This window comes from Pistacia vera, unplaced genomic scaffold (assembly GCF_008641045.1).
Source record: "Pistacia vera cultivar Batoury unplaced genomic scaffold, PisVer_v2 Contig1002, whole genome shotgun sequence".
Lineage (NCBI taxonomy): Eukaryota > Viridiplantae > Streptophyta > Magnoliopsida > Sapindales > Anacardiaceae > Pistacia > Pistacia vera.
This window is the reverse complement of record NW_022195031.1, coordinates 309477-333152: the sequence shown is the minus strand read 5'-3', so window position 1 is coordinate 333152 and position 23676 is coordinate 309477. Positions and strand designations below refer to the sequence as shown.

Sequence of the window (23676 nt, the reverse complement as noted above, 5' to 3'; positions counted from 1 at the left end):
ATTTTTATATATTTATATTATTAATTAGGATAAAATATCAGTTATTCATAATTTACCCATAGGAATTATGAATTTAGTAAATAATTGATAGTTTTATCATAAAGTTTAATCATAAAGAATAAATGAATATGCTTGAATTAAAAAATTTAGCTCACAGGCAATTTTATGTCAGTAGATTCAATTTTTAAGCATGATTTACATTGGTAAAGTATGATATTTTGTTTAGGCCTCAGTTTTAACATAAGCATGTAATCTATAATTTTATGCAGTCGTACAACCTGCAAATTTCTCTGATATTCGTTTTGATATCCCTGAACTAGGGAGATAACTATAAGGTCTGGAAGGAGAGAGTTCTTCTTAATTTGGGGTGGATGGACATAGACTATGCTATTAGGAAAGACGAACCACCAACACTCACGATACTAGTACTGCAGCAGACATCACGCTTTATGAACGATGGGAGCGATCTAATCGTCTCAGTGATGTTCATTAAGACTAGAATCTCTGCTAGTATCCGTGGTTCTGTTGATCAGCATGAAAAGGTCAAAGACTTGCTAAAAGCCATTGATGATCAATTTGTCACTTCAGACAAGGCACTAGCAAGACCCTGATCATGAAGCTCTCATCCCTAAGGCTCACCGTGTGGAGAGGTGTGCGCGAGCACATCATGAAATGAGGGATATTGTGGCTCAATTGAGAAACTTGAGGTTGAAATGTCGGATTCCTTCCTGGTGCACTATCTTGACACCCTTCCACATCAATATGGACCCTTCAAAATCTCATACAACACACATAAGGATAAATGGTCAATTAATGAACTTATGACCATGTGTGTTCAGAGGAGGGAGACTGATGATGGAACAGGAGAAGTCAATGCTTGCAACGCATGGAAAGGGAAAATATCAAGCTGATAGAAAGGGAAAGGTAAAATGCCTCCCCAAAGTGGTATCAAGAAAGATTCCAAGTGTTTCTTTTGTAAAAGAAGGGACACATGAAGAAGGAATGCGCCAAATTTCAGAAATGGCTTGCGGACAAAGGTAATCCAACCTCATTTGTTTGTTATGAATCTAATATGGTTAATGTCAAATTAACACATGGTGGATTGATTCTGGATCAACAATCCACATTTCAAATTCCTTGCAGGGTTTGCAAAATCTAAGGAAGCCAGTGGGAGTGAGAAAGCATCTTATCAGGAAACAAGATGGGCTCGCATGTGGAAGCTGTAGGAACTTGCTATTTAATTTTAAGTAGTGGCTTTGTTTTAATGTTAGAAAAGGCCTTTATGTTCCAAGTTTTTCTAGAAACTTGATTTCAGTTTCAAGGCTTGTACCCTTTGGTATTCCTTTAATTTTTCAGATTCATCTTTCAATTATTTTATAAATCTGATTGTGTGGGAATGGTACTTTGTCTGATGGCTTTACTGCATTAATTTACAAAACAATGCACTTATGATTCAATGCATGTTCACATTGGCACTAAAAGATGTGTTATTAATGAGGACTCCTCAATTATGGCATCGGAGTTAGGACATATCTCATAGATAAAATTAAAAGATTAGTAAATGAAGGAGTACTTAATACTCTGGATTTTACTGATTTTAAGACTTGTTGGACTGCATAAAGGGAAAGCAGACCAACAGGTCAAAGAAAGGTGCCAATAGAAGTTCGGACATATTAGAGATCATACATACTGATATATGTAGTCAGACATGGACTCACACGGTCAGAAATATTTAATCTCTTTATAGATGATTACTCACGATATATGATCTCTACATGCTTCATAACAAGTACGAAGCATTAGATGCCTTTAAAATCTTTAGGCTGAAGTAGAGAAACAATGTGGTAAGCAAATTAAGATCGTAAGATCAGATAGAGGTGGAGAATATTATGGTAGATACACAAGGATGGACAAGCCCCGGACCATTTGCAAAGTTTCTTCAAGATATGGGATTGTTGCTAATACATCATGCCTGGTTCACAGACCAGAATGGTGTAGCAAAAAGAAGAAACCGAACATTGTTGGACATGGTGCGAAGTAGTTAGCAGCTCCAATCTTCCTAATCCTTGTGGGCTGAAACACTTAAGACGGCAGTGTATATATTGAACCGAGTTCCAACAAGGCTGTTCCTAAAACACCATTTGAATTATGGAAATGTTGGAAACCGAGTTTGCGACATATGCGCGTTTGGGGTGCCGTCTGAGGTGAGAATTTATAATCCACAGAGAGAAGCTGGACCCAAGGACCATTACTGGGTATTTCATTGGATATGCTGAAAGGTCTAACGGTTACAGATTTTATTGTCCATCTCATAGCACTGGATGTGGAATCAAGAAATGCAAAGTTTCTTGAAAATGACTTGATCAGTGGGAGCGATCAAACCATGAACATAGTTTCTGAGAATGATCATTCAGAATCTCAACCTCCACCTCAAGTGATAAATTGGTCATTGTTATAGCACCCCTTAAGTACAAACTGGTGTTTGAACAACCAATCATTGAAGTTCCACAAGCTGCTGCAAATTCCAGTAGATCAGTTAGTTCAAGAGTTGCCAAGAACTTTTGAACAACGAGTTGAACCACATACTTCTCGGATAAGTGGTACAACATTAAGAAGATCTACTAGACCAAGGAGATCAACAATTCCTATGATTATTGTGTATCTGCAAGAATCTGACAATAACATTGGAGCCGAAAATGATCCCGAGTTCTTTCACAAGGCATGAGTTGCAAAGAATCAGAATTATGGTACAATGCATGAAGGAAGAGATGAATTCTATGAAGAGTAATGGCGTCTGGGATCTTGTTGAGTGCACTATGGTGTAAAGCCATTGGATGTAAATGGGTCTTTAAGACAAAGAGGACTCATGGGCAACATTGAGAGATACAAGGCAAGACCGTTGCTAAGGGATTCACTCAGAAAGAGAATTGATTACATGGAGACTTTCTCTCCTGTATCTAAGAAAGATTCTTTGCGTGTGATTTTGCATAGTAGCCCATTTAACCTAGAGTTGCAACAAATGGAGTGAAAACGGCATTTCTCAATGGAGACCTAGAGGAGAAGGTTTATATGAACAACCTGAAGGATTTCCTCTAGTGATGGTGAGACCTTGGTTTGTAAGCTCAAGAAATCTATATACGGTCTAAAACAAGCATCCGCCAATGGTATTTTAAATTCCATGGGGTAATACTTCATTCGGTTTTGTTGAAAACCCCATGGATCATGTATATACCAGAAGGTTAGTGGAGTAGATAAGATATGCTTTCTTATTATATGTAGATGATATTTTGCTTGCAACCAATGATAAGGGTTTACTGCATGAGTTGAAACAATTCCTCTCTAAGAATTTTGATATGAAGGATATGGGTGATGCATTAGTCATTGGCATTAAGATCCATAGAGACAGATTCGAGGTATTTTGGGCCTGTCTCAAAAACCTATCAAAAGGTTTTAGAGAGATTTCGAATGAAAGATTGTTCACCAAGTGGGCTCCCATTGTGAAGGGCGATAAGTTCAATTTGAACCATGCCCAAAGAACGATTTTGAAAGGGAACAAATGAAGAACATTCCATATGCTTCTGTTGTTGGAAGCCTGAGTATGTCAGGTCTGTACAAGGCCTGACATTGCATTTATTGTTGGAATATGGGACAATATCAGAGTAATCCAGGTTTAGACCACTGGGAGCTGCAAAGAAAGTGATGAGGTACCTTCAAGGAACCAAAAACTACATGCTTATGTTATAGAGGACGGACAATCTGGAAGTAATCGGTTATTCAGTTCAGACTTGCTGGCTGTGTTGATTCACGCAATACACATCATGATGTTTTCATATGGCTGGTGGAGCTGTATCTTGGAGAAGTGTAAAGCAGTCCTTGACTGCTACTTCCACTATGGAAGCTGAGTTTGTTTCTTGTTTTGAGGCTACTTCACATGGTGTATGGTTAAAGAGTTTCATAGCTGGACTTAAAATTATAGATTCCATTTCTAAACCATTGAGAATATACTGCGATAATTCAGCTGTATTATGGCTAAGAACAATAAAAGTCGAAGTCGAAGTAAACACATTAACTTAAGTACTTAGCCATAAGAGAGCGTATAAGGAAAAGAAAGGGTCATTGAGCACATAAGTACTGAATTGATGATCGCTGATCCTTTGACCAAGGCATGCCACCATTGAAATTCAAGGATCATGTAGAGGAACTGGGACTTCATTCCACTAGTAGTTTATATATAAATGTTTGAATAAAACTCTTATTTACTGTGATGTTTTCTCATATTCATGTGCACCTTAATTTCATTTGAGAAAATCATCTGTAGGACCAAGAATAAACATAGGGTTTATCATAAGTAAGGTTGTCATATATAAAGTAAACTGAGAAATCAAATACATTGTAATACATGGAAGATAATACTCGTTTTATTTTGAGGACTTGTCACCATGATTCGTGTATTGTTTCTTAATGAAATAATGGTTAAAAATGTGGACCAAGTGGAAGAATGTAAAACTTAGTTACATGAGTAACGTAAATAACGTTTTGATTTTCATCAGTTTAAAGTTGATGGTCCACGTCTTTGTTCAGTTTTCAAATGCTTCAGTTTCCAAGCGTTTGGGATTTATGGCAGCCATTAAACATGTCATTATGAGCTTGATGGAAGCTTGGCTAGTATTATTTTGCCCTAAGCTCAAGAAACTCGATATACAGAAAAATACACATCAATAGAGTGTCTTGAGAGCTTAGAAGATCCAAATACTGCTCGTGAGTTTGTTTCAATGGCTGGAGGAATTTTGATTCCTGGTTATAGTTTAAGAATATATATTCTTTGTATTTCTGTTTAGATTACAGATGAAATGTCTTACATTTTACACAATTGATGAAGAGCCAAAGTATTTCCAAACTTACCGATACATGTAGCAATGCTACAAAGCCCCCATTCTATTCACTGTGCTTTCAATAAGAATAAGAATGAACCTAAAGAAGACCTGGGAGGCTGAGAGAAATTTTAGATATGGGGTTACAAGTGAAGTATGAGGCAGAGAACCGGCTCTGTTCTGCAGTCAATCTTCTCGTGGGATATGCGGATCTAATGATTCAAACTAGGGAATTGTTTGCTTTTGCCGTGACAAACCTTACCCTCAGCCTGTCCTAGTGGTATGCATGCTCTTCCCACGCTCTTCCTTACTGATATTTCTTTACGTTGCTATACTCTAATTTCTATTTGGTTTAACTATTGCAACATGTTTAATTAGTTTTAACCTTTTCAAAGCGGGGAAAGATGGAAGAACGCAGCATTTATTAATTAGGGACAGTTAGTGCTGGTTCTCTGGAGTGTGTGCTAGAAATTTCTTCGATATATTTTCAGTTTTCCCAAGGTTTAGGGGTCTAGATTACAAATGATTCAACTAATAAAGACATATACTACTAGATATTTTTGGATGTTATTTGATTTCTTCTCACAATAATTTTTTGAGAAATCTCTTAATTTTCGCCGTTGGTAGTTAGAAAGGATTAATCAAACTCAAATATTCATTTATAATAATTAGATGGATGGAATTCTGGATTAGAATATTTTAATTACACCAACTCATGAATTTCTTTTGTTTTTTTTTTTTTTTTTTTTTTTTTGTTAGACTAAAAAAAGTCTATGCAACTCTGGAATATCTATATTGTTTATAAATTGTGACAGGATGTTTGCCAAAAATATTTAATTTATGTAGGTGATGTCATGGACCATAATGTTGGATTAGAAATTTTCTATAGATATTTGGTTGTTTATTCGTTGTGAATTTTCTTTTCTTCAATTATTAACTTGTATATTATAATGTCTGTTTGTTTCCTGGGCCATAATCTAATTCACAATAATCAATTTTTTTGACGAGAAAAAGCATATCCACTGGCATTCATAATCATCTATCCAGTTGACTTGACTTTATGATTCCTTTGGTGAGCATCATAGAAGGTGAGCTTGGTGAATCTGAGTCAAACCTTAAGAGACGTTAAGGCTAGAAATATAAACTTGATGGCATTCGTAATTCAATTAATGCCACTCTGGCCCTCTGGTGTAGATTATTCTGATGGGTTACCTTTCTTCGTCAAACCAATAGTCTCGCCGTTTACGGATAAAATTTCCACCATCACATTCGTCTCTTTCTTAATGTTACTCTGTTAACTATTAATCATTGTTAACAGATGAAACCAGAGGATTTGCGGGAAATAATGCTTCTGTTTATTACTTTCTCACCACTGTTCTACATCGATTCCTTTACAATTATATACTGCGGTAGCTAACTCAAGCAAAACAACTAACTAATCTTCAGATAACTCTAGCTGAACTAACTGTTTAAGCTAACTCTGCTAACTGTACCAATAATACTGTGTATTCTACTACTGCCTATTACAAATATGCATACATTGCTACAACATATACAGATTATATTGCTAATAATCATCTTATCAGAATTTGACATAATATACATTGCTACATGATTTTCACGCTCTTCTGCATCTTGATCGCCATCCCTTCATCTTACTGTGAGGATGAGCTGTACGAGGCATGCAGTAACTCTACCCTTCTCATGTGGCGGGTCGACCGTATTGAATTTATCGTATCATTTCTGGGTAGACGAAATTGTACAACAGGGCTACAAAAAATTTGACTTTCCGACGGAAATGAATTACTAGGAAAATTCGATTTTAAGTCAACTCCCATTGGATTTAGGTCAACCCTTTATAAATATTTTTAAGACATGTTTCCAATCATGAAAGCTTCCATTCATTACAAAATTTTCTTGCCAAGCATTTCTCAAATCCTCTTGATGAGACTTTCTCTATCCTCCAAATTTCCTTCTCTTCTTCTTCAAAACCAGCATCGTAATCTCAATTATACGTACCAAGATATGTTCATGGATATATGAAGGATATTTCAAATGTTCTTCACATTCAACTGTGGAAATTTCACAGGGATGGTTACCCTTTCTGGGGTAACCACCAACCGGATATTGTGGGCATCCAGGCTTCAAGCTAGATTGCCAGGGAAAAAATCACAATAGAAATCATGTCTTTGAAGTATACAATCCTGATATCAACCTCGAATTCAACTCCTACACATCGCAAGAACGGATTTTTTGCGAACAACATTTGTCCTTCAAGCTTTTAATAGTTCCTTAAATGCCAGTCTCTTCAGTTACACAATCAACGATGGTTATGCCACCTTGTTATACGATTGCGATCCAACGGCCAAAGCTCATGAGAAACCAATGAGTTTTCTTGTCCAATAAACAACCACCCGCGGTGCTCTTTATTATGCCGACAAATTTTTCAAGTAATTATAAACCTGCAAGGGGATGCAATATCAGTCTCTTGATGCCGGTGTTGGCGATTTCTGTTCAAAGATATATGAATCTTTCTTTAACCGTTGAGAAGTTATAAAGGAAGGTTTCGAAGTTAGGTGGATTATGGAACAAGTGCATGCAAGAATTGTATAATTCAGGTGGGAAATGTGGATATAACTTGAGTCAGAAGGAATTAGCTGTTTTTGCCGCGATGATGAAGCTTACGCATGGACCTGTCCAAGTCCCCAACCGCCACCCTTTACAGCAGCATTCCTGCAACTCTCCTGGGATGATAATGGACAAGGTATGTTTCATTACTTCACTCTCTTTAATATGGATAAATAATATGAGGCATCATTTATATAGTATAATCTTACTAAGTTAAAGTATTTTTTTTGTTGTATATAGATGACAGCATATTTTTATCATTAATTTCTTTATACGTACTTATGGCATTGGTTACTTGGCTACATATTCTTGGGGTTTGGGAAAATAGCCACTTGATGGGTGTTTCTCGGAAAATAACCTTTCCGAAGTTTATTCAAATAGCCAAAATTATTGGAATTTGATTAAATACCCTGAGTAATGTTATGTTTACTCACGAACTTATTAACCACTTTACTCACCTTTGTTAAAATTACATATGGTACTCGTACTATGTTTATGATACCGTACTATGCTTATATTTACAAAGGTTAGTAAGATGGTTAGTAAGTTCGTGAGTAAGCATAACATTATTGAAATACCCTAGTTCAACTCTCACTAATGTTGTATGCTTTAGACTCTACTAACAAATCAGTAACATCTGTTTGTTTGAGGAACAATTTTGCCACTGAAAAATCAATGACCCTGTTTGTTTCACTCTTAAATTTTTTTTTTTTTTTTTTTTTTGTTATCCTATTTAAATTAAAAAATAGAATATGTATTTGTTTACTTATTGAGATCATTATTCTGAAAAATTAATACGAATCAAATAAGATTTTTTTCTATTGAAAATGAAAAGAGGAGGGGACTTGTTTTCTATTATCCTATTTTATTTAACTCAAAACATTTTTCAAATTCTATTCAAATAAAAACAATTACCTTTCACTCCTCCCAATTTGAAAATTACTCCACCCAAGACCACCACCGCTTGCCAGCAATCACCACCGGCCGTCGGCATCGAAACGATGCACGACCGGTCGTGCGTCGATCTGACTGTTAATGACGGCTAGATCTATCTACCCGTTGAAGACGACCATATTTTGGCCGTCATTATGGCCGTAGATTTGATCGTTTCTAGTCAGATCCACGGTGGATCTCGCAAAAATGGCCAGATTGGTGCACGATCGACCAGATCCAACTGATCGTGCATCGTTACGGTGACTGTTAGTTACCGTCCGGCGGTGGTGGCCAATGGCCGACAATGGCTTGGGTAGGTGAGGGTATTTTTGTTATTTTTTAAGCTTTTATTGTGAGGGTTGTTTAGCTAAATTAACGAAAATTGGGGATTAAAATAATCTAAATATTTTCAAAAAAATATATCAAACAACTTTTTAGCATTTTATTCAACTTTGATATAATTTTCAAATATTATACCAAACACATTTTTAGAATTCTATCCTATTTGATTTAATCAAACTTAACTTAACTTGAAATAGTTTTTCAGAATAACATTTTTCAAATAATCTATCAAACAAGCCCACTGTGTCCTGAATTGTTAGTAAGAATATAGCCCAAGGACGTTTGAAATTTGAATATTTACCTACCAATAATACTTTGCGTACTAACCGATTTTACTAACCAGTATACTAACCTAAAGCATAGTAGGGTACCATACGCATAGTACAGGTACCATATGTAATTTTAACAAAAGGTTAGTAAGATAGTTAGTACAATCCGTGAGTATGCATAGCATTACCCATTTACCTACACTAAGTAATTCCAAAGGTTAATACTTGTGGGGTATTGACGGGTTTTTGGTAGGAATAACCAGGTGAAAATATCTCACTTCAAAGGTTATTGCATATGTAGCTAAAAACCATTATAATTTGACTATTATACCCTTCAATTCAACTCTCACCAAAAGCAATTTTCAAACTTTTAGTTTTTAAAAGACTCTCATACACGAGTGTTGGGCATCGTCAAGCATTAATCCACACAATGTTTGTTTGAGAATTAGTGGTCAAGCACTATGGATGAAGGATTAGACTAATGATTTTTGACCTTTTGAAGTAGGTGACATTAGCCAATTCACTTCAACATTTGGCCAAACCCTTCCCCAAGTGGCTATATATTTGCGAAAAGTCCTACATACTTGGGTCAAATAGTTACAATCTTTCTGAGACATTTGTAATATTGGAAATATGTCAAGATTATTTGGAGTTGGACTATGAACAGATAAAGTTTGAGTGGAGACATTTAGAGTTGGGCCCAAACCCAGAAGCTAATTAATGAGCCCATGCAATAAGAAGTTCGTTAGATTGAGGCTACAGCTAGCGTGCAGAAAAATCTTGAATAGCTGTTTTAGCTTTCAAACACTCTAAAAGTCTTGAACGAGCAAGGGCTGGTCAAGACCAAGGAAATGCCGCAACTTGAAAATAGATCTTTGACCTTTCAAAGGCAGACAGCTAAAGGATTAATATTTTTCTTCTTAATTTTTTTTTTCAAAATCCTTTAATACATTTAAAATAGCTTTATTATTTGATTAATTCAAAATATTTTGGGAAGTTGATAAATTGTTTTAGTCGCACTATTTGCACACAAATCTCAATACACATCATTAGAATTTTTAAAATTATTTTTGTATTTTAATCATATTTTTATTCAATTAGACATAAAATATATTGATTTTATGTTTTAATTTTGAAATATATGAAATAGAAATCGAAATTTAATCAACTTCTAGTAAATGTATTCAGATAATGGATTTAATTAAAAGTAGATTTTTGGGTATAATATAAATAGAATAATGCTACAACCATAGAAGGTTGTACACCGAATCTGTGCACCGGATGACGTGACAAAATCCTAATCATTGATTTATTATCAGTTAAATAGTTAATATTAATCAACGGTAAAGATTTTGTCATGTCATTCGGTGTACAGATTCGGTGTGCAACCTTCGATGACTTTATCATTTTCGATATAAATAACCTCAACCTAGTTGTCATATCACAACATTTATTAATGTGGGGTTTTAGGTATAGTTTAGTGAAAGATTAAATTAGGGGACATGGAAATGAAGTGTTAATTAATTAAGAGGCTGCTGGTCTTTTCAACTACAATGCTTTGCTAGATTTAAAATGCTAGTTCTTAAGTTCAATTATATATAAATTTAACAAACCCTGTAAGCATGTATTTGCTGAAAAGGAATGTTTCACAAGGCACCTATTAAAAATGCAAAATTGTATATAAATAAAAATTCAATATAATGCAAATTTGACTTTTTATTAATATATGTGCTTTAAAACCAATTTCTTGCTGGTCGAGTGATTCGATAGGGATTCTTTAGGGTATTATTTAAAAAGTCATGAGTTCGAATCACTCTTCGGTTGCTAATAGGAGTGATTACTAGAGTTCTTATCCGAGTGGTAGTTCTAGAGTTTTAAAGGATTAGTTAAGGTACGCATAATATATACATATACCCTAAGAATTAGTTGAGATACGTGCAAATTAACCCAAACACTCTGGTTATCCAAAAAAAAAAAAAAATTATAGGAAAAATCCCTTTTTAAAATAATAATCTTCTCTTTCGATTTTCTATCTTACTCTGTTTTTTAATTAAATATTTAAATTTGAAATTGAAGGTGTTAGTCAATCCAGTAAATTAAGTTAAACCTTAAGCATACGTTAAGGTTAGAAATACATAAAACTTGATGGGACTGATTTCTGCCATTGGTAGTTTCATAAATTAATGCAACTGTGGCCCTCTTTTGTTCGCTGTTTCTCCCGCCTTTCCTATTTGATCACATTTTCTCCTGCGAAAGTCGAAGTCAACAGCCATCTCTTTCCATGTGTTGGATGTGGATTATTGTGATGGGCTTGCCTTTCTTCGTCAAATCAACTAGTCTCCCCCTTTACATTATACAATTTCCACCATCTCTTTCGTGTCTATTTCTTCTTAATTATGTTACTCTACCGTTAACTATGAATCATCTTATGAGAATTTGACATAATATACAACCCATATCTTACCGATTCTCTCTTATCTCTGCATCACCTCCATCGCTTCCCACAGAATGAACAATAATCTCTTCCCACCACTTGTTCTTCACTACATGATTTTCACACTCTTCTGCATCTTGATCGCCATCCCTTCATCTTACTGTGATGACGAGCGATACGAGGCATGCAGTCAACCCTACAATTTCTCATGTGGTAGGTCGTCGACTGTATTGAATTTGTCGTATCCTTTCTGGGTAGATGAATGGCTGCCGGAGTGTGGTAAAAATGAATTCAAGCTCACTTGTGAAGACGATCAGCATCCTATAATAAACTTTCCACCTCAAAAGTTTCGAGTTTTGCGCATCAACACAACTGATCAAACAGTGACACTAAGAAAAGATCCCCCTTGGGACGGTACTTCTTTGGACGACACTGTTTGTCCTGAAATACCCGCCGTGAGCGTTAATTTCAACCAATTTCTCTCCAATTACAGCCAAAACGTTCGAAACCTAAGTTTATTCTATGAATGCACTGATGAATCCCAACTGGGTTTACATAATTATAGTTGTAAACAAGGAGCGGAACATAGGAAAGGCTTCTACACAATTGATGACGGAAAATCAAAGGATTTTCCAAATCTTACCGATACTGTAACTTGTAGAAAGGTTGAAGAAGTCCCCATTCTATCCATTGATGCTCTCCATGAGACTGAATATTATGAGAACCTGGTTTGGCTAAGCGAGGTGTTATTGAAGGGGTTAGAAGTGAAGTATGAGGCAGAGAACGGACTCTGTTCTGCATGTAAATCTTCTGGTGGGATATGCGGATCTAATGACCTAAATCCGGGGAAATTTGCGTGCCTTTGCCGTGATAAATCTCACCCTCATACCTGTCGCGGTATGCATGCTCTTCCCACGCTCTTCCTTATTCATATTTCTTTACGTTGGATACACTCTAATTTCTCTTTGGTTAACTATTGCAACATGTTTAATTAGTTTTAACCTTTTCAAAGCTGGGAAAGATTGAAGAACTCAGCATTTAGCAATTAGTAATAACCAGTTAGTGCTGGTTCTCCTGGAGTGTGTGCTAGAAATTTCTTCGATATATTTTCAGTTTTCCCAAGGTTTAGGGATCTAGATTACTAAATGATTCAACTAATGGAAGACATATACTACTAGATATTTTTCTGGATGTTATTTTGATTTCTTCTTCACAATAATTTTTTGAGAAATCTCTTAATTTTCGCCGTTGGTAGTTAGAAAGGATTAATCAAACTCAAATATTCATTTATAATAGTTAGATGGATGGAATTCTGGATTAGAATATTTTAATTACACCAACTCATGAATTTCTCTTTTGTATTTTTGTTGGACTATAAAATAGTCTATGCAACTCTGGAATATCATAATATTGTTTTAATTAAGTTGTGACAGAACTCGTTTGCCAAAAATATTTAATTTATTTAGGTGATGTCATGGATCCATAATATTGGATTAGAAATTTATAACTGTTAGATGGACGGAATTCCGGATTAGATTAGTAAAGACCACTCTAGTATTTTAATCAAACTCAAATGTTTTCAACTTATGAATTTCTCTCTCTTTTTTTAGTTAAGACTATAAAATAGCCTATGCAACTCTGAAATATCATAATATTTTTTTAATTAGGAGAGATTATTTGGTGTCTTTAGTTAGATTGTGACATCGTTTGCTAAAAATATTTAATTTATTTAGGTGAGGTCATGAATCCATAATGTTGGATTATAAATTTTCTAAGATATTTGGTTGTTTATTTGTTTTAAATTTCATTTTCTTCAATTATTTAACTTGTATATTATAATGTCTGTTTTCTTATCTTATTTTGTTTTCCGGGTCATATTCTAATTCACAAATAATCCATTTTTTTACGAGAAAAAGCATATCCACTGGCCATTCATAATCATCTACTCTAGTTGACTTGACTTTATGATAAGGTGAGCTTGGTAGTCTGAGTCAACTATTCAAACTAGTCAAAGTCTCTGAGCGAAGGAGCTAGGAATTTGCCTTGGCTTTAATGGTTCAGTACTCCTGCCTCACATGCTCAATAAAGGGTTGGGTGTTTGTCAGCTTATGTTAGTTTGTAAGCTGAAATTTTAAGTAATTATCAATTGGATTAAAATAATTATAAGTGATTAATAAATAGTTAATGTGTGTTTAATAAAATATAATTTATAAGTATATTTTATTATAAAATAATTAAAAATTGTACTATATTAAATAAAGGTATATTATGAAACTTTAAAATTAAATAAGAATAATGCGGTAATATATTTGGTTAAACTAGAGTGCTTATAAAAAAAAAAAAAAAAAAAAAAAGAGTGTCTTCTCCCAATTTTTTTTTTTTTTCTTATAAACCCACTTTGTAAGCTCAAAAAAGTTATAAGCATAGAGATTAGCTTAATTTTAAAGTTTATAAGCTTAGTCAAACAACCTAAAAACTGTTCAAATCAAAATCATACAGTTGAGTTCTGTTTATCTTTCACCTATTTCATTTTTCCTCCATTTCCACACCTTTATCTCTTCTCCTCTTTTCCCATTTCTCAATTTTATTTCCTTCAATCTTCCATCCCAAATGGATTCTCCCAATTTCTTCATCAATGTATTTTTGTCTTTATCATCATCTTCTTCACCTTAGCCCACCGGACAGTCTCTGATTACTCAAAATTTGAGGCATGTTGTGAACCGAAAACTTGTGGCCGTACCTCACAATACCGTACCCTTTTTGGATTTCTGGTGAACAAGAATCTTACTGTGGCCCCCCTAACTTTGAGATCACCAGCAATGACCAGAAACCTGTACTCAACATTTCATATGAAGATTATATCATCAAAGATATCTTCTATGAAAACAGTTCTCTTCGTCTGGCAAACTCCGCAGCCTATGAGAACTCATGTCCAACTCCTCTTCACAACTTTACTCTTACCTGCACTCTGTTACTGTTAGTGTGAAGCGCAAAAACGATGTCGTTGAACCTCTTAGTGCAACGCTGTCGTTTTACGCAGTTGACTACAAAGGAAAAAATCCTGACCATTGAAATCATAGAGCATCTAACGGCCAGATTCACCTCTCCTCAAAACAGAATGAAATGCATTACTTACTCTGCTACAGAACGAGTTTTTTACATACTGTGGTTTTTTAGATCTTTTTGCTCTTAGTTAGGGTTTCCTCTGTATCTCATTCTCTGATTGTAATCTTGGGTGGTTGTTTGTAGTCACGTTTTAAAGGTTGTGTTTCCCTTGAGTCTTGAGGATCTGAGTATAGAATTCTCATAGGAAAGATTGCTGGTTATCGTGAGAGAGAGATTCACAGTGTATGGGTGATTGGGTGTTGGATCTGTTTGTATTTGTGTTGGATTAATCTTTAGTGCAGTGAGCCCTGAGTTTCTGGAGCTCAACGTGGATGTAGCTTATCCTATATTGGATAAGTGAACCATGAGTTTCTAGAGCTCAACGTGGATGTAGCTTATCCTATATTGGATAAGTGAACCATGGTAAAATCCGTTTTCTTGTTTCTTGATTTCCTTTACAGTTTTGATTGTGTGTTGAGTGTGGAATTGTGGATTGTTAGGCTGTTAGAATTGCAGATTTTCTCTACACACTCCATTCAATTCTGTTCCTAGTGATAAAGATTTTTTCTTCTGGTACAATTGCTCCGACAAGCCTCCTGAGGATGGTACATATTCTATAAGTTGTGGTAACGAGTATTCACACTACTATTCTTTTGCTGCTTTTCAAAGGGAAATGCTTGTGAATTATTCTCTCGAGGCGTGCCAGTCTTCTGTTTAGGCACCTCTGAATGTAGAAACCAGGCGCTAATTTGTGGCAGACGAATTATACTGAAATTTTGAAGATCGGGTTCGTCTTGAATTGGACTGCACGTAGTTGCAGCAATTGTGAGGCAAGTGGTGGGCGGTGTGGATTGATAATAATGAATTCGTTTGTTTTTGCAGAGATAAAACTCATCATAAAACATGCGATGACGGTAATTTTATAGGAAGTTTAATCATTTTTCTTGTTTCCTCTATTAATGTTCTTGATTACTAACCGAACCAGACCCAGATTAACTGATTATTTGCCTCGAGTGTTCTTCCTCTGTTAATGTACTGACTTCTAAAGTGGCCCAAATGCCAAACGCGCTTTCATAAAAAATCTTATTTAGTTGTCATTCAAATTGATAGCTGTTCTGTTCTAACTTTTTCTTCACTGCGAATGATTCAGGCAATTCTCTTAATTTGGGACGGAAGCTTGCCATGGGTAATACAGATTTATCTATTGTTTTCATCAGACTTTGCTTGCCTTTTCTATGTTCCAACTAGACTGACTCGGAACTAATTTCTTTTGACAGGCTTTGGTGCTGCATTACTTGGAATAACAATCACTTGTATAATTATCTGCTTATGCAGAAGGAAGAAAATCTCATCTTTTATGTCAAAATCCCTTTTAAGGAATCTAACAAAGAACCATCAAGATATTGAGGCCTTCATAAGAGATTATGGAACTCTAGTTCCCAAAAGGTACAACTTTTCAGACGTTAAGAAGATGACCAACTCGTTCAAAGAAAAACTAGGCCAGGGAGGTTATGGTGGTGTCTACAAAGGCAAGTTATCGGATGGTCATCTTGTAGCAGTGAAGCTCCTAAATACATCCAAAGGGAATGGCCAAGAATTCATTAATGAAGTTGCAAGCATTAGTAGAACATCTCATGTTAATGTTGTCACACTATTGGGATTTTGTTTAGAGGGTGACAAGAGAGCTCTTATCTATGAATTCATGCTCAATGGATCACTTGAGAAGTTCATAAACAACAAGCATAATCTTAAGGCTGGTCAGTATTTAGGATGGGAAAAAATGTACGAAATTGCAGTTGGAGTTGCTAGAGGGCTAGAGTACTTGCATCGTGGTTGCAACACAAGGATTTTGCATTTTGATATAAAACCTCATAATATCCTTCTTGATGAAGATTTTTGTCCCAAGATCTCTGATTTCGGTCTCGCGAAACTATGCCTTAACAAGGAGAGTATCGTATCGATGTTGGAGGCTAAAGGAACAATTGGGTATATTGCTCCATAAGTATTTAGTAGATTCTTTGGAGAAGTTTCACATAAATCTGATGTCTACAGCTACGGAATGATGATTCTAGAGGTGGTTGGAGGAAGAGAAAATCAAGATGATGGAGAGGTTAATACTAGTGAAAAGTATTTTCCACATTGGATTTACAAACATGTTGAGCAAGACAAAGAATTAAAATGGCATGGTGTGAATAGCAACGAGGAAAATGAAATTGCAAAGAAGATGATTATTGTAGGTTTGTGGTGCATACAAATTCGCCCATCGGATAGGCCATCCATGAACAAGGTAGTAGAAATGTTGCAAGGGAGCGTTGAAGCCTTGCATATTCCACCGGAGCCTTTCTTTTCTTCTCCTGCAAGACTGCCGATATATTCTTCAACCACATCCATGTCCTAACAAATTTGTGGTGGATTTGCAATTGTTAACGACCTTTCATTCCTGGTCTTTGGAACAAAATGGCATGTATATATTGACATATTTTTCTACTTTCACATACGAAAGAGAGAGATAACTACTGTTTCTTTCGCCAGTACTGCAACTAACAAAGTTGTGTCGAACTTTAAACAATAAAGTTGTGTTGCAAGTTCCTTGAAATTTGTTTGGTAGTTGGCTAAACATTATTTCAACAAAATAGTAGGAGAAGCCGTTCCACAGTTTCACAATATTACACGGTCTCTTTGGAATTGTTTTGCTCAATTTCTGGTGGCAAATTTAATGGTAAATGGTGATACCGACAATATTAAAATAAAAGTGAACTAAATACATATACAATAATGCTAGATGTATAAACAAATCACACAAAGATTTGTGTATAAACTGATATAGCACAAACTGAATAGAATAGTAAATACAAAAAGTCAAAATCATTATATTCACTCTTCTATTCATTTTGTGTCACATCAGTGTGTACACAAATCTTTGTAAGATTTGTTTGTACATATAGCATTACTCATATCACTCAAAACTTGAGTAAGGGGTAGTTGTTTTGGGGGTTTTCTAGACTTTGAAAGGGAGAACCCCTTTCTTTATCCTTATTTGGGATAACTACTTAAGCAAGATGAGAGCAAACGTTCATGTCCGATTTTGAAGAGGGGAGATCTGATAGAATCCTATCCCAATTTTTCTTTTGCTAGGCCTATAGTGACATTGACAACAGTGTATCGAACAAATGTAATTTGATCGTAGCTAAATGGATTTTTTTATCTCCATCCCATAGGTTTGTTTTTTTTTTTTTTTTCTAGACTTGATTGAAATGACAGATTCGTTGTATTCTCTGTTATACAGGAAGTATTTTTTTAGTGAAAAATTTTTTTAATGAAAAAAATATACCTCCTATTATAGAATAGCCGTTGTTGATAACAAAAAAGGTACCAACTACAAGGATCTGATTGATTGACCGTGTTGGAATCGAAACAGATGTGTGCATAATTAATTAAAATCAGCAATGAAATGTGAAACGAGTCAAAAGAAAATGGAAATGGCACAAAATATTTTTAAAGCGGTTCGGTGAGTTATTTCTCAAACCTACATCATCTATTTTCTATTGCTTTTCTTTGATGGAATACAAAATACGCTCTCTCACTCTCTAAAATCTCAACCCCTTTACACTGTTTCTTGGGGATATTTATACATAAATTTCGAAATGGTAAGTGAGATAAATCTGGGATTGCAATCATATCTTATATATATCCCGTAACTTCCATGATTGTGCGCCAAAATTGAGCTAAATGGATACTAGCAATATCTCCTCCAAGATATTAGGAGATCTAGGCTTATCTTTTGATCCGTCAAACAGTTGTTATGGCGAGCTTCGTTTGAATCGAGCTCTATCTTCTTGCGAGCTTTATGTTTCACGAGCTATGACATCTTTGAGTTTACAGCAAAATTCATGCACAATAGATGTGAATGATAATCGTCATTCAATTCATAGCGTATAACTCATAATGTGCGCTATAACATTTTCTTCTTCCATGTATTTCAAAATGTAGTGAAATAGGAGAAGTTGTTTAGGATATATGATATGACTTGAGAATCAACTAGTGGCTAATTGATGCCCAATTGGCCAACGGGCCAACATACCAATATAACTAGATGTGTGTAATTCTTTCTTTTATTTTTATCACCGCAAGTATCTGGGTCAGCTTGACTGCACATTAACTAATCTCCTAGGATTCTAAAACTCTTAACCAGGTAAAAGCTCCAGTGATCACTCCTATTAGTGTTTAGAGGGACTTAAACTCAAGAATTCATGAAACTTTTTTTTACTCTTTTACTGTCAGACCACCCGATGGTGGTGAACTCTACCTATTTTTTCTTGGTATTATTTTGCAATTTCTATGAAACTCCAAACTAACTAAATATTTAATTTAATACTTTGCTTAACACGTAGTTGGTTCTTCGGAATTTTTCTAGGATTTCTTTTCCATTGGATTTATTTGGACTTCTTTGATTCTATCTCTTGGTAAGCTTCACGTGGAAGGTTGCTTAGAGTCAACTTAAAACATTTCAAAATTCAAAGTCTACCAGAGAGAAGACAGGAATTAAAAATGGTGTCCAGGTAAGGAGGGGCGGAAACACGTTTTGGATGACCCGGGCCACCGAGTCAAAATATTTGGAAAATTTTCTTAAGGTAGGTCCGGTAGGATGTGTTTTAATCAAATTTATTGGAAAAAAAAAGTAATAAATTAGGATAAGTTACTAAAAGATTGAGTTTTTATGGGGTTTCACATTTCATGTGGCTTAATTATTTAAACAAAACTACCATCATAATCTTTAAATAATTAATGACTTATTATTTTTACAACTTCAATACAATAAGACAAAATCAATTTATTTTTATGTATAAATTAATATAAATATTTATTTATAGTCAATTTTGTATATCAATCTTTATTAAAATAATATTTTTTTAGTTCATTAATCCTAATTAAAAAAATCATTTTTTTTTCACATCATTCCTCATTGAAAAAGATTTCCCAATTCTAATTAAAAATAAATTTATTTTCTTATTATTATTTATTGCATAATAAAGTCATCTATAGGTGTCCACCGGTCCACCCCTTTCACTAGTATTATTCACATTTTTTTTTTAAATTATTATCATATACAACTACTGCTTTTATATTTAAAAAAATAAAAAATAAAAAATCCAAAGCTAAGACTCATTTTACACCCCTAAAAGCAGGATCATTCTTAATCTATTAATAAATGTTTCTTGTACCAACAATATTTGCATAAAGGTTTAAATGTTCATAAATATTATTAAAAAATAAATTTTCAACCCCAAAATAAATTCCTGATTTTACCCCTATAAGTGATTCTGTTTAATCTCACAAGACAGCATCGTTTCTGTCACAAGCGAGTGAGACACCGCCACCACTGCTATTAAGCTCCTCACTCAATACTATTATTGTAATCGTCACCACCACCTATTAAAAGAAGAACGAAGATGTAAAAGAGTTTGAGAAAAAACGAGATGATGTTCTTGTTGAATCATTTCGGTAAACTGATTAGAATACCTGTTAACGCAAGTAATATCATGCTAGAAACATAAGAAAGCGATCTAAAAGCTACGCGATCCGAAGCTTGTGATTTAATGTGCAAAGTTAAGATGGACACGAGCTAAAGTAGATATGATCGAAAATGATCTAAAGAGCATATGACTCAAAGGGCATGCGATTTGAAAGATGCGACCAGGAGGTAATGTGTCCCGGAAGCGACGCAAGAAAGTATCCATGCGATCAAAAGCATTATGTGACCTGAAAAAGGTTGATGATGATTCAGAGCTGATCTAGAAGGTGTCAGAGTTGGTCAACTACCCGGAGTGGTTTAGCTGACTTTTAACAATGTTTAATCTGACTAATTTTATATTAATTGTGAATGTATGACTATGTAATAATAGATTATAAATATCTCTGTAGATTAGAAATATAATTAATGCTCCGTGGAGTATGTCCATGATATATAGGATATGTCATATGCCTGTATATAACCTTTGTTTATGATTAATGAAAATGAGACAAGACAAGAAAAACAATTTGTTGATGTGTGATTTTGACACCAACAAAACGCACGTGTGAAATGCTGAACTGGCCTAGAAGACACACGTGAATGTATGAAATAATGAGAGTAAATGCAGTGAGAAAGGAGTTTTAAAATGGTTCGGATGCTAAGGAAGCAAGTCCTACGTCGACTGATGTTTGTATTAATGATAAGGGTCAGGTCGCGTTAGCTGATTGACTTAACAATGATAATACAAGGTATCAAATGTTGTATATTCTAGAGAGAGAGTAGCTAATCCCTCAAATGAGAGGACAGCTCCCAATTTATAGTAGGATGGATTAAGGTTATCATTACTGAATCTGTGAGTTAGTGGGATTATCCGTGCAAATCCTTCTTTATGTCACATTGCCCACCTTCTAGAGTGATTCATGCGATTTGCTACAGGGATTGGACACGTGGACATCTCCCAATGTTTCTTCAGTATGGCGCGCACCCACTGTACTGACAGAAGTGTGCTGCTTGCATCATCACATGATGCGGCTGTGCCAGGATATCAGCAGACTCTTCCCGAGGTCTAATCATTCGCACTTAATTGGGTGCCATGTCAACCCTATTTTCCCAAGCATAACAGAAGTCCCCTAGTTTTTAAGGTTTGAGAATCGAACCTTGGAAACTATAAATGCCTCGATTTGGTGTGTTTGAAGAGATGCTAGTCGCTATGACCTATTTGTAAGGGAGATCGGGACATTCTCAGGTACCTGAGGATTTGCGACCTCATGGCCAGCGACTTGGCCTCAGGTACTCGACGCTAGTGGTCACCTCGACTTGAGGGGATTCTCGACCTGTTCTCACTTAGCAACTTTTTGGGACGAATGGCCATGCTGCTTCGCAGCAGGCGTCACATCGCTTAGTGATTGTCGCGACCCGAACAATCAGGTCGCTTTACAATTGTCGCGAGGTAGGGTAAAACAATCAGGTCGCTTCGCGGCCGATGAGGTTCGAAGAGTCACGTCGCCTCACGACTAGTGACGAAGAGTGTTGCTGGTAACGACCTCTTTAGATATCTGTTGCATCTTTAGCAGTGAGCGCATTAAATGAAATGCTCTTTGTTCTAACATACGTGTCTTTTGCGCAATAAGTGCCAGCTATACGCATTAAATGTGAAACATACTGAAACAACATTCCTTATCAGGGCATTGAATGCGGCAGTGGGCGCATTAAATGCGAAAAAGGGGAAATCATGCCGTCACTTGAGCGTTTCAATGGGAGGGGATGACGGTCTGGTTTCCTGAGGCGTAATGGTCACTTTTCCTCGTTGATTCGTGACACGTGGTCGCGATCAATGGTCAGATGCACTTTCCGCTCAAACGTCGTTTGATTTCGGGCAGTCAAAGCGCCACTTCCCCCATTATAAAAACCCCAAACCTTCTTCAGGTGAAGCCACAACATTTTCATTTTCAGAGAACAAGAAACCTTTGCCGGTCTTGATCCCTTGCTTTTTCAGAGCGGCGTTCGTTCGATATTTGGAACAAAAGAGTCAATCCTTCTCATTATCAAGAGGTAAAGATGACTTCCTTTTTATTTTTAATGTCTTTAGCTTTTGATAGTCACTGTGCGATGGCTGTCCATCGGTAGCTCATCGGAGACGAAATGTTCTCCATCGAGTTGGAGTCGCTAAGGGCTCTAAGTATACTTGTTAGGGTTTTTATGGTTTTAAGGAGGAAAACTTTTCATCCACGTCATCATACGAAAATATACGAAGATTGAATGGTACACTTTTATCGCTTCTGCAGATTGTAAAATGGACCCCCCAACGACCAGAGCCGAGGAAGGGGCTAACTTGCCCGTAAAGGGTGCTCTCGTAGACCCCCCTCGAGAAATTTACTTGGCACCTACCGCTGACGAGTTGCGAAGGGTAGTTAGCCAATTCACTGTTAGGGTAGATGTCTTCCACGAGAGGGCATATACTGCTCGGGATCCACCACGTGGATTCGCTGTGATCTCCGAAGATATCTTTAAGGGTGGGGGATTGATTCCTTTCCACCTTTTCACCAGGTCGGTCCTTGATCACTTTGGGATCGCACCGATGCAGCTAACCCCGAACGCGTACATGATCGTCATTTCCATGTACATCGCGTGTCGGGAGAATAGATTGGGCGAGCTAACCATGGTTGAGCTCGGTTGCTTGTATGTCTTGAAAAGGAGCAAGGACAAAGATTCCTGATACTTGTCTAGACGAAACACAATATAGGCTGGGATACATAGCTATCCAAGCAATGCAGGAGCATACAACGCAAAGTTTTTCTTTTTCTGTTATGACGACATCAGCCTTTTTCAGGATCCGAGTAGGTTCTCTTTCCTTCTGAGCTCAGTTCGATTTTTGCTTTTTGCTAACGAGTCGTTTGCTTTCCTTGACAGTTAACAAAACGACCAGTCTAAACCTGCTTGCGAACCCGGACAAGATTGTAGCATTTGGCTTCTTGCTTAGGGAGAGACGCGACGCGAGGTTGCTCGTGACAACCGAGAACTTACGGAGGTACGGCTTTTTCAACGAATCCGCAGCGTTAGAGCCTCCACCGAGTAAGTTTCGACTATCCATTTGTTATTATATATATATATATATCCCCAGAAGCAAACCACCGGACCTGCTGGAGCTGATCCCAGTGATCCCTCAGTCGGAGCACAGGCGGGTGCTCTGGCTCGACCTGCTAAAGTTGCTCCACCAGCTGTTCACCCGAAGCAGAAGACAATGGCTTCGAGGCCTAAGAAGAGGCAGCAAATCCTGACTGAGGAGACGGAGTCTGAGGGGGAAAGTGTGGGCATTCAGCCCGAGAGGTCGCAGCCTTATCGAGCGTTTGGCTCAGAAGGGCCGTCTAGGGGCACAACCGGTATTTCCATCGGTCAGCCGTCTCGACTTGAGACTGAAGTCCCCGAGAGAAGGCCGGGCAAAAAACCCGCAGGTCAAGCTCCACCCACCGAGGGCGTCGGCACGCCCGTGCTAGAGTCAATGGCCCATCTTCCTGACCATCTGCAGCCGGTGGTCCTAACACTCCTGGAATGCGGACTTGCGGAGTCATTCGAGCAGTTTCT

General features: G+C 36.4%; 1 protein-coding gene and 1 pseudogene across 1 annotated transcript; both read left to right on the top strand.

The window, feature by feature from the left end:
* Window positions 1-11551: 11551 nt before the first annotated feature.
* Window positions 11552-12519, top strand: LOC116135242 (LEAF RUST 10 DISEASE-RESISTANCE LOCUS RECEPTOR-LIKE PROTEIN KINASE-like 2.1). Its single transcript, XM_031420974.1, has 2 exons — window positions 11552-12374; window positions 12473-12519. The coding sequence occupies exons 1-2, from the start codon at window positions 11552-11554 to the stop codon at window positions 12517-12519; spliced, it is 870 nt and encodes a 289-aa protein (XP_031276834.1).
* A 3384-nt stretch (window positions 12520-15903) lies between these two features.
* On the top strand, window positions 15904-17162 carry LOC116137086 (annotated as a pseudogene).
* Window positions 17163-23676: the final 6514 nt, after the last annotated feature.